This window comes from Rhea americana, unplaced genomic scaffold, assembly GCF_003343005.1.
Source record: "Rhea americana isolate MKP2758 unplaced genomic scaffold, rheAme1 scaffold_1, whole genome shotgun sequence".
In the NCBI taxonomy this organism is placed as follows: domain Eukaryota; kingdom Metazoa; phylum Chordata; class Aves; order Rheiformes; family Rheidae; genus Rhea; species Rhea americana.
The window spans coordinates 8,795,919-8,808,367 of NW_028185038.1; the positions used below are offsets into that span (position 1 = coordinate 8,795,919).

A 12,449-nucleotide genomic window follows, 5' to 3' on the forward strand; every position below is an offset into this window, starting at 1 on the left:
TACAGATTAAGTGTTAATTAGTATTATAAAATATTTTAAGTGTCACATTAATGAGTGAGTTGATAATGGTGTCTCTGAAAGTTACTTTGTTTAAAAGGCTTTTGGTCTTTTAGTTTGTAGAACACACTGCAGGTGTTCGTATTGTCATGGTGCTCTTTGATTCTTGGAAGATATGCATAGACCTTGGCCTGCTCCAAGAGAACTGTCATTCTTGAATTTGTTCTGTTGTCATAATGTATAAAATTTGTCAGCAACTTGTAGAGGTCAGTGTTTGTTCTCTTACATTTGTGTTAGATACAGTTTTTGTCTATATTATATCCTGATACTGAATTTCTGTGGTAGCTCAGAGTCTGAGAACTATTGCTACACTGCAGAAAGAAACCTGCAAATAAGACTTGTTTTTGATAAACATGGAGATTAACCAAAAGTGGCATTAAGCCAATCTTAGATTGAAATTGGCAATCCTACTCTTTATTCYGTAGCTGGGTACTTCTGCAGCACACTCCGTTTCTGTGCTAACACTTTCTACTATGTGTTGGAGGAAAGGAAATCTAGCCACATCAGTAACAGCATTGACTGCCAAAAGTTGTCCAGCCTCCTGTCCAGAAAGTCCTGAGCTTCCTTGAGACTGTCATGAAACTATATACTTCGTTTAATCAGCCAGGAGGAAGATTCTGAAGGCATYGCTATATACCAGACCAGGAGAAACTTTGAAGATAATTTTAACTTAGAAGAAATGTCTGGATATCACCTATTGGCAAGTGTCACTTTGAAGCCTTGGCTCAAAGCAAGGCTAGCATCATAATTAGATGAGGGTGCTCAGGGCCTTGTCCACTTCTGCCTTAAAGATTTTTAAGGCTGAGATTCTATACTTCCTCTGAGCAATCTGTTCCAGTGCTTAATCACGATCTTTAAAACAGTGTAATGGTGTATGTGTGTGTGCRCTGTGGTGTTTTGTGGGTTTTTTKTTTGTTTGTTTGTTTGTCCCTCCACTTCTATCTCTCTGGAACGTCCTCTGCTGCAGCTTCCTGTTTTTCTTATCTCTCTTTGGACATCCCTGGGAAGTCTGTTTCTGTCTTAAGGTATCTAGTTTCTGCTAACTATTCTTGGCCACATTCTGTGCCTGGAAATACCTTCCTGTAGTATTTGCTGTATAATCATCCTGAAGATCAAGATGAGGCTGACTGGCTTGTAGTTCCTGAGTTCTTCCTTCTGGCGCTTTTCTGAAGATGAGTTTTTTGCCTTTTTTCAGTTGCCAGTGGCTTCCTTGATCATGATGACTTCTAAAGATGCTATAGAGAAGCATCACAAAGGCATGGCTGAGATCCATCAGCAWCTGTAGTATCTTTTCTGGTCTCATTGACCAACCTATTTCCAGCTYACTAAAGTAGTTCCTAGCTCAGTCTTCCTTTACCTTTTGTGTTCCCAGTTTTGTTTTGTGGAATTTGGGGGAATTGAGAGAGGACCTTGTCAGTAAAGACCAAGCCTTATGCTGAGCACCTTAGTCTTTTCCATTTCATTCACTGCTAGGCTGCTCATCTCTTTCAGCAATCTGCCAATACTTTCTTTGGCCCTATTGGAATTGGACAACTGATTATCTATTTGCACGAGAAACACTTTCAGGCTGTAGGAAGATTATATGCACTTCTACAAAGCCATGTTGAGAAGGAGAAATATAAGGGGTAGAATTCAGCATAAGCCACAGTACAAATAAGGCAAACGATGAAGGTGCTCCATATAAAGGGATCAAATCACAACTCTGAGTACATGGATTTGTCAGGGAAAGAAGCAGGCTAAAAAACCCAAAGGCAAAAATAAAGTTGAGACAGCAAAAATGGTACTTTGATGCTTTGGTCTACTGACAAACACTATTTGCTTTTGTAAGCTTTGCATTTTAATATAGTACATTTCTGTTTTTCTAAATTTGTTAAGTGTTAAGATTAGTATCAGTAAATCTGTCAAATTTAACATAATCTCTTCCACAAAAAGTCTGGCTGTACTAGTTTATTCTTGCAAGGACCAAGTGATGGTACTGAGGTCTAGAACACTCAAGAGTTTGCAAGATGCTCACCTGCAACACTTAGTACTAGTGTTAATGGTATATAAATAATGGATGTAGAGGGTCTCTTGTCTACTGCTGATTAAAAAGACAGAGGACCTGAGTTCCAGAGATCCCTTTAGAATTGGRCAACTATTTACATTAGACACCTGCAGACTGAAGATTATACTTTTACAAAAAGAAGACCAAAAGTTTTTCGGAGTTAAATGATTTCTTATTAAAATGACACTTCCAGCTTGAGGTGGTACTTTGTTAGTAAAAAGTAATTTTTAATAAATGTATTTTGAGCTATTGGAGACCTATTGGTTAAGAATTTGGTGTAGAAATTTAGCTGTAAGTGTATTCTCCTAAAGATGAATAAACATCTACTCTAATGAATTTTTACGTGTTTATTTTTCAGGAGCTGGTGAATCAGGGAAAAGCACAATTGTCAAACAAATGAAGTAAGTATAGTGAAATAGTAGGATAGAGAAATAATCATTTATTTGAATAGAGAACTTATCTTTTTTTTCATTCTGTAGGATTATCCATGAAGCTGGTTATTCAGAAGAGGAATGTAAACAGTACAAAGCTGTTGTCTACAGTAACACCATTCAGTCCATTATTGCTATCATTAGAGCAATGGGGAGGTTGAAGATAGACTTTGGTGATCCAACCAGGGCTGTGAGTATTCAATTACACAGATACACAGCTGTATGTGTATTCATTTTCTGTTTTTGTCCATTATTATTTCCTAGAAAAGTCAGCAGCATATTTTGCTATGCAGCAATCTCATTTCTAGGATATAAGCTTTGATAGATAACAAAATGGCACTCATATTTATCTGGCAAAGTAACTCAGAACAAAACATGAACTGACTTTCTTTTAGAAAATTTTAAACAGGAGCAAGCAGTATTAAATACAGGACAACTAGAGATTTTGTCTTAATTTGGAGAATTAGACATCTGACTCTTAGGAAGATTTTGAAAAACATTGAACTGTGCATTCATTCGTCTCAATTTTTATGGACTTGCGGCTCTTCTGTAATTTAAGTTGGACATCTTCATATTCTTTAAAATCACAGTTTGATCGGGTAGGCTACTGACTACACTTTTCAATTAAGTCACAGTCACAATAGTGTGTGCCTTAAAACACTTCTAGCCTTTGGGCCTAATCCTGTTTTCATACTGATTTCTGATGTGGATGTCTCTGTATTTTACTCAGAGTAGAAGTGGGCATAGCCCTGCTGCTGGTATCCACTTTTATTTTGATGACAACACAAGGATTGAGGTTTTTCCTCAAGAAATAGGAGCTTTTTGAAGCAGGAACTAGCCACGTTATGGCTGTCTTGCAGAAAGGATGAAGACTTGCAGTTTGCTTATTGAAAGAAATACTTAAAGCATTCAGAAGGATATTCTGTCATAATTTAATTATTCTTTCCATCATGTTAAGGCTGAATTGCAGTTAGGACCAGGGGAGTGTTGAGGAAAAAGTGGTATGTAAATGCCTCTTTTCTTACGAACTCCTGTGTTCAAGATTTTTTGATTTCTTATAAAGCAGTTTGTAAATATCAGTGAGTACGATGTCAGTGACCAGGTGAAATGCGTTGTGTATGTCATAAGGGAGGCAAATGTTCGTAAGGTTATGCAAAGTGGATGGTAAAGGTGTAACTGAAATCTAAATCTCCTGATTGGCAGTCATATGTAAATTATGAGGTAATTTTCCTTTTGCTGTTTGATAGTCATTATTTTATGTACATATGTGGAATCTACCTGAAATATGCTTAATTGTATGCACAGCTAATAAAAGCTTCATTTTTTATTGATTATTCTTCTCTACATCTGTTCTCACGTTTGCTGTTGTCTTGTCTCCCAGACCAAGTTTTCCAGGGGGGGAACAGTACCTTGCTGTATGTTAGTCTGGTATTTGTGCAGTAGCCTTTCCTGGAATCTGGCCATTTCAGTTAGAAAGAGGCATATGGTAGACTCATGTTACTAAATAGATAGTGAAAGCAAATGGAAGGGAAGTAATTTGGGAGTGAGCAGATGAATGTCTAGCAGGATGGTTTTGAGGGCTCTCAATTTGAGGGCTGTATGATGTCAATCTGAACTCAGATGTGTTTTTTCATCCTGTGTGTGTAACTGATGAGGGTAAACATTTGCTAGGGATGGTCTTGAAATAAGTGTCCTTTCCTCTGCATTCAGACAGGTTGTAATATTCTCCTGAGTTCTTTTCCAGAGTAACATTACTATGGCAGACCGGTGCTAGATTTTTATCAATTGTAAAATCTAAAATGGGGGAAAAAAATCCAGAGCCTGTGCTATATAAATTGAGAGTCAGTAAATTASGAAAACAATTCAATTCAAATTCTTTTCCTTATATTTCTTCATGGGAATTTGTGAGGGTTTTACTTGAAATGGAATAAGTTATTTTTGGAAAATTCTTTTTTCTGTCATAAAGACTCATGGTAAATCAGTGAATTTAACATGTTCTTCTGCAAAAGCTAGTGAATTAAATGAGCACAAATTACTCACAACTTTACTCCAGTAATGGACAGTCTGAAGACTGATGTACATTACATTGTCCTCCAGGACATTTCAGTACTGAAAAAAAAAATCTTTTGAGATAAACATAGTGAGTATGTTTCAAAGGACAATCTTCTCTCTAGGTATGAGATCTACTGCAGTAAGTTTGATACATAGCTAAAACAGTATCTGTACAATGTCTCATTAATGAAATCTAATATAAAAATGGTAAGTCCTAGAGTGGAACATACATTCTTCCCCTTAATAATGCTGGAATAGGGTAACACTGCTTAGTGAAAAAAAAAAAACTTAATTGTTGTCTCGTCTGTGGTCTGAATAGTATTTTCCTTCTTTAGAAAGGGAAATATGGGGGGAACAGATATCACTTTTTGTTTTAATATATTAAGTTTTAGAAATTGGAAGTTGATTCTTTCCCTCCTGCCTCTTGCTGCACCATCCYCTCCCTTGCCCTTCCTCCAAGAAATAGTCTGAGATCATGTAGTTAGACCCATTTGCTATAATTCTTGAATGTGTTTCTCCTGATAGACAGTAGTTTTGCTGGATAATAGAAAACATTCTATAAGATTACTGACCTTAATGTATTTTGTGTATTTGTAGGTTAGACTATGGTGAGGTAAAATGATGTTTTAATCATTCCTGATAAAACTGACTTGGTACTTTCCAAGCTGTTTTTGTCATGTGTCATAATGTAATGGCTTTTCCTTCAAGATCTGCTTCTTCCAAAAGTTCTTCCGTCCACACACAGTATTCAAGACTGGATTTATCATTCATGTTTGCATTATGCAGGCATAGAATCGGTAAGATTGGAAGGGACTTCTGGAGATCATCTAGTCCAACCCCCCCCTGCTCAAGCAGGGTCACCTAGAGCATGGCAGACAGAGTTGCATCTGGGCAGGCCTTGAAGATCTCCAGAGAAGGAGACTCCACAACCTCTCTCGGCAACCTGTGCCAGTGCTCTGCTACTCTCAMAATGAAGAAATTCCCCCTCATGCTCAGGCGGGACTTMTGTGCTTCAATTTCTGCCCATTGCCTCTTGCCCTGTTTCATGGGACAACTGAAAAGAGTTTGTCCCCGTCCCCTTGACACCCTCCCTTTGGGTACTTGTACACATTGATCAGGTCCCCCCTCAGTCATCTCTTCCCCAGGCTGAAGAGGCCCAGCTCTCRCAGCCGTTCCTCCTAGGGCAGGTGCTCCAGCCCTCTGATCAYCTTYGTAGCCCTACACTGGACTCTCTCCAGTAGYTCYRKGTCTCTCTTGTCCWGGGGAGCCCAGRACTGGACACAGTTTGGGGGGATGCAATTGGGACACATATTGTTCAAACCCTGGTCAGTGGGATCTGACTGTCTTACACTTTGACCTTTTTTGCTTTTCTTAATGTAATAATGCAGTCCATTCTACTTTTAGTAATTGCTTGCAATTTATTTGGCCTGTTGCATGTACAGTAATCAATACTCTGTTCACTTTTCAGCAAGTGCTTCATTTCTCTTGTAGCTACTCAAGCTCTCAAAAGACTTTTTGAAATGTATTAATCTGTTGTTGTTCAAATGTGTGTACATATATGTATTTATACATGCATATATTTCTTCAATTCTCTTGACTTGTTTTTAAGCTATGAACATCACTAGTAATCAAACCAGTAGAGACCATCTGCAAACAATTTCCATATTAGCTGTCATAAGATCTTTGACTAAGTCTACAGTGAATAATCTCTTTATAGCAATCACTGTTCTGTGCTTTATCCTGAAAGCATTTTTTCCTCAGAGCAAAGGTGRCAGAACTTGATTCCCCCTTGACCGTCAGACTTTCGTCTGTATACCTACACTTACAGTTCTGTTAGAATAACCTTGAATGTTATTTCTCTATCTTTTTTTTTAAAAAATACTTTCAATTTCTAGCTGAGCGTTTACACCTTTCTTTTGCCCCCTTTCTCCCTTCCAATATTGGCTGTTCCCTTTCTATTAATTATTGCACAAAGAACAGTACATGCTGTGGGTAGTTACAAGCCACAAGTATGCTGGTTTGCTGGCTGATGTGTAGTAGGTAGGATGCAACTGATAACTAAGATCAAGCTACTAAYGTTAGTACTGTCAGGAGGGCAGTATCTTCTCCCCTACCAGCTGCCATCTTTTTTTTTTTCCCCCAATATCTTACAAATCAAGTGTTTTCAAGTCTTTCTACTGTCAAAACCTGATGAAATTTGCCAGCTGTTCAAATTGTATTAGGAGGAAATGGAGGGATTGACATCCTGTATATTGCATTAGCCTCACTTTCAAAGATGGTCATTTTATATAGTCTTAAATTCCAGTGCTTTCTCTCTCTTTTTAAGTCATTACTGAGAACTTGGTTTCTGAGGAATAACTTAGGTAAGGGGTATTTGCAACCTTGCCTTATCTGCAAAAGTTTTGAGAAAAGATAAAGTTCTCATCTGATTAATGATTTAGGATGAGATGATCATTTGGCACTTTTGCAAAAAGCTGTCTTTAAAAAGTTTAAGTGATTAATGTGTATTATACAGAAATGCAGATACAGTTTGATTATTGTAATTCCAGTACACAGTGCAATCATTCTTTTGTTGTAAGATAAGCAAATAAGTTTAAAGTTAGACTTCAGGACAAAATGTTGCTTCTGTTTATCATTTGAACTGAGCTTCTATAAACAGATTGGAAGAAGGTTTCTTTATCAGCTTATGAGAAACTTRTATTTTTCAACAACAGAAAAACTAGGAATTAATATCCTGTGCAGAACAGTGAGATCAGTCATTTTATGTCATGGGTTTAGAATGGGTTGCATTTGTGTATGTTTGAAGAACATTTGTTGAATGTAGTCATCTTTAGGTGACTCTAGGTTTATCACTTCAGGTGATAAACCATTGCAAGCATACTTTTGCTGTATTTCATGTTTGTCTTCTCACTTTCTATTTACATGATAAAGGATGATGCTCGTCAACTATTTGTGTTAGCTGGAGCAGCAGAAGAAGGATTTATGACTGCAGAGCTTGCTGGAGTTATCAAGAGACTGTGGAAAGACGGTGGAGTTCAAGCCTGTTTCAACAGATCTAGAGAATACCAGCTTAATGACTCTGCTGCCTAGTAAGTACTGTGGAACAAATAAGATTCTCCCTCTCTTGTGGCTAATGGAACATAAGAGAAGTTAAATTTAATCTATTGAAGAATTCTATGCCCAAGTAGATACAAAATGCAGAAGTAACTAGACAAAGGTACTGTCTCCTTGGGTCAGAATGCTGCAGCTGCCTCTTTTGAATTTGAATCATGTCCTGACTAGTTAGCTTCTTAAGGAAGGCAAAAATTGCTTTTGTTGCTCTAATATGTAGCATTTATTTACAAAAACTTGAATCAGTTACTTTCATGTTCATAATCAAGTTATTGCTATGGTCCAACATTGCTGCATTTTCTTTGTAACTTAACATTCTCTGTTAGAAGTGTGTTTAGAGCAAAGGTAACAATCAAGATGTCTTTTACGATAGGATATTTAACTAAAAATATGTATTTAGTTAAGAATCAAAAGTGTAAGAGGGCAGGAAATAAGTCAGTCAAGGGAAAGAGTCAATTGGTGAAAGATAAGGTGACAGTGATGTGGCGTTGATAGTATCCTTACAGGGCAGTTTTTAAAGCTTTATGATTCTGAATGATTTGGTAATGTTTGAAGTTTTGTGCTTTTCTTAAAATTAGGTGCTTCTGTTCTTCAGAATAACTGTATGTAAATAATCAGCATGCAAGTGAAGTAACTGCCAGATGATTACAGCTGGAGTAATGTAATCATAGGCATGCTGAATGRGTAGAAATGTGCTACAATTATGTTCAAAATAGTGCTATTTCCAGCACGATTATTATTTGTTTGCTGAACTTCTTCTAAAGGCACAGARAGAGGTAACTAGAACAAGCTGAGCTGAAGATGACAGATCTCTTGACTTATACAAGCATGCTGTCTTATTTAAATATGATTCATTAYGGAGTGTGTGGGGCTTCATTTTGAGGATCACTTACCCTTCTTTGATAACCTCCTGTTCTGTTTTGTTGTCCTATTTAAAATACCTTTCCCTCCAATTCCTTAAGAAAACTTATTCTAAACATACTTGATTGTATCCTTAAAGGTACCAACTTCTGACTACATTGAAAGAAAATAACAGTCTTTTTCACTCTGGAAAAGGCCAAGTAAAATTTGTGTGTATTTAGAAATGCTAGGCTGCTTGGCCATAAAAGTTTTGGAAATGAAAGTTTAATTTTTTWAAAAAATATATGGACAATTAGAAATTTTGAATAGAAAGTTASTAGTCATGTATTAAGCATTGTCTATATTACTTCTATCCAAAACACTGGATTGTTCTTTTTGCACTGATTTTTCAATTTCAATTCCAGGGTAAATTTGATTTTCAGAAAAGTTGGGGATCAATAGAAGTGTACAAAGATGAAAAAGTTCCTTTATCTGATGCAAATAACATCAGTAAACATAGAATCATGCTTCCATTTTGTGATTTTGAAAGAAGAATTCTTTGTAGTACATCCATTACATAAATYTTCTGTTTTTCTAGGATAAAATGTGTCTCAGACTTTATTTCTGTAATAAGAGGCAAATAATCTTGTAACATGTGTCTTGTTTGCTTTTTTTTTGTCTTAAGAGAACTGTCTTTTATAAAAAAAACAAGCACTATAATGAATAGACCTAGGATTTCTCAATTTGTATTATCTGGTTACTGCTCTATTATTTGAATAACTGAAAGTACCGTTTATTTTTACCTTTAGTTACTTGAATGACTTGGACAGGATAGCACAAACCAGCTACATTCCAACTCAACAGGATGTTCTCAGGACTAGAGTGAAAACTACAGGAATAGTGGAAACTCACTTTACTTTCAAAGATCTTCATTTTAAGTATGTAAATCGTGATGTGTCTTCATCTGTCTATTATGGCTTCTATAGAGTTCCAGAAGATGGACTGTTAATATATCAATACAATTTATCAAATTTGCTAACCGTGGCTTTGATTAGCTGCTTTTTTTTTTTTTTTTTTTTTGACTTCAGATTCCTTCATTTTTGAAAGGATGTGGGGGTTCATGGGAACTCTTGTAAATAACTCAGTCAAATTATTCAGATATTAAGAAATGCTTTCCTTTGGAAGCTTTATGTAAATTTGTTTTACATGTAAATTACATCACAAAATATTCTAATTTGTCATATTAAATATTAGTTATTATTCCATAATATTCTTTCCTTTTAAATTCAGATGTGTGCTGTTCTTGTATAAAAACACTAAATCATCTTCATGGGAAAACTAAATTCAAATCTATGTTATGTTTAAGATAGTATTTATGTGGTTATGACAGATTGACTTGTTTCCTGTGATGTGGATCTTACAAAATGAGGTTGCTATTCTGATAATGAACATCTATTGGTCATAAAACGATGGAAAGTACAGGATAGTATAAATGTAATGCTATTCTATCTATTCCTGATTAGAAGGACTTGAGAAGAATCAGTAGAACTCAGAACATTGCATTTTCATTTAGATTAGGTGGAGATTATTGTCAGCATCTTCATGAGGAAATAATTATTTTCATGTAAATGCMTGGTGAGTATTGTAACAGTCACTCTCAGGACCATCAGTACTATGAAAATGACATATTTTGGTTTGGTAATACACTAAGTTTTGTTTCTTGCTTTGGGAGGTTTTAAATGTTCAGGATTTTTATTCAACCATAAAATATTAGTAGTTAAAGTAGATGGGAAAGAATGGACATACTTTAGTCTCTTGCATATCTAAAGGGAGGTCTTAAATATTGAGAGTTTTTTCAAATAGACTTCAAGATGCTTTAATGGTGGCCTTTTGGATTATTGTGGATTAATCCTTAATTATAGCTTCCCAGAATACTTAAGGGCAGCTGGTGGGTGTATCTATTCTCTCCCCTCTCTTTTGATGTTTTTTGTCAGTTTGCTTTTGTAGATGGATTTAATCTTTTATACTGTCAATGAATTTGTGTCCAGTCAGCTGCTTCCAGTCTATACTGATTATTTAAGAGTCTATAGGGAAATTGCAGGCCACAGAATTGTATTTCTTTAAAATATATGACCTGAAGACAGGTCTTTGGAAGTGTTAAGCTGGTATGGGCAGCTGTATGGTGGGTGGTGAAGTTTTKTGTATCTTATGAGGTAGACTTAAGGGGTTATCGGCAGGACTTGAACAGGTATAAGCTTAAGCTAATACTGAAAATATTTTTTTGGATGAACTAAAGGCATAAAAGGCTTGATTAGGTCAGGATGGGTATACATAAATAATATGACCAGCAATGCAATGTTCTGTAGTTTAAGTTTTTTCATTATCCTCTTTTCTGTTTTGCTATGTTTATTTTTAGATTAGGAGCTCTCTTGAGATTGGGCAACATTTTTACCTTCTGTGTAAATTGCTTTGCATATGTTTGATTACTGAATCAATTTAAATGGGCAAGTAACAAGTCATTTTCATACTGTTTCTATAAACTGTTTCAGAAGTCAAGACTTTTTGAAGACAGAGGTAATATTCAAAGAATGTCTCATTTGCTAAATTATCAAAAATATTTCTATAAAAATCATGAATTTTTGATTTTGGTACAAAGTTTTAAAATGCTAAAGAATAATTTTTTCTGATTTTAATTCTAACAAATCTTTAAAATGTTTTTAAGTATGCATTATTCCATTACAGACCACTAAATAGGCAGTAAGAGTGAACRTTGTCATTTGTGATAGCTTATCCAAAGAAAAGACCGCATTCACAATATTTTTGACAATTTTTWAAAATCTTAAGTTTTTCTTCTCTACTTAATTTAGTATTTTTTTTAAATACAAATCTAACTACTTGGGACATTTTCACGTTCCTAAAGACGTTAATTGAATTCTTCCCAATGTACCTTATCCGGTCAGGTAGTACACTAGCATCTTAAATCAATAGGTTTGTATTTTGTTTTTAACCTGAGGTTGTATAAATAGCAAATAACTCCTAGTATGCAAGGCCCATTATCAGACTAATGTCATCTAGACTGTGGGGTGGTACCTAGGGGTAGCTAGTAGCAAAAGACATTTCTGTCGGTGTTCCTCCCCCTGCCCCTCTCCAACACACACACAAACACACCCTTTTTTGTTCTGTTTACAGCCCAGGAAAAACAGGAAGGGGGGATAATTGGATATAAATGTCAGTTTAAAAAAGTGTACAAGATTGAATTTCTCAGACTTCGCAGATATGTATCTTTCTTTTTGTAATCACCCACTCTACCTCAGAAATATTTGTCAAAAATTGTCCTTTGCAAGACTGAGGTGAACAAACAGCCTGCATAACCTTAAAGAAGCAGAAGCAACTAAATACCTGGTATCTATATCACATTCTGTATGGGTACTGGAATCACTTTCGTTGCTTAAATAATCTGAAAAAAAGCAGAACCTGGCAAATCTGCAACACTGTCTTGCAAAATCAGAATGTGCTAATGAAAATACCTTACACCAGTCCTTAAATGTGCACTCTTTCACATAATCCACTCAGGCCAGCTGTGTACTGTAAAAATAACTAAGTAACATATTTCCTAGGAGGATGATTAGAAGACGCTTCAACGCTTTACATTTATTTCAGTTTCAGTGAAATAAGTTATCTTAATGTGGCATARACACTTTGGAATCTTGCCAAAAAAGATTTGTTTTCTTTAAGTGAAATATAAAAATCACTGAACTCTTTCTCTCATACTTTCCTTCTTTAGGTAAGGTTCAGCTTTTATGAACACCTGCTCTTTCAGCACTGCCTTGTATTTCTTGAATCTACTGTGAACTTACCTTACACAAGCAAACTCTTTTTCTTTTTCTTTTTCTTTTTCTTTTTTTTTTTTTTTT

The 12,449-nt window shown here is 35.6% G+C and overlaps 1 protein-coding gene across 2 annotated transcripts in view; it reads left to right on the forward strand.

The window, feature by feature from the left end:
• The window catches only part of GNAI1 (G protein subunit alpha i1), a 32,421-nt gene that overhangs the window by 13,099 nt on the left and 6,873 nt on the right, over positions 1-12,449 (forward strand). For both annotated transcript variants that reach the window (XM_085298819.1, XM_085298809.1), the window contains 4 exons: positions 2,460-2,502; positions 2,581-2,722; positions 7,516-7,673; positions 9,345-9,473. In XM_085298819.1, coding sequence (XP_085154945.1) covers positions 2,498-2,502; positions 2,581-2,722; positions 7,516-7,673; positions 9,345-9,473 — 434 coding nt within the window. In that variant the 5' untranslated portion in view covers positions 2,460-2,497. Of the gene's footprint in view, positions 1-2,459; positions 2,503-2,580; positions 2,723-7,515; positions 7,674-9,344; positions 9,474-12,449 lie in introns of those variants that run through there.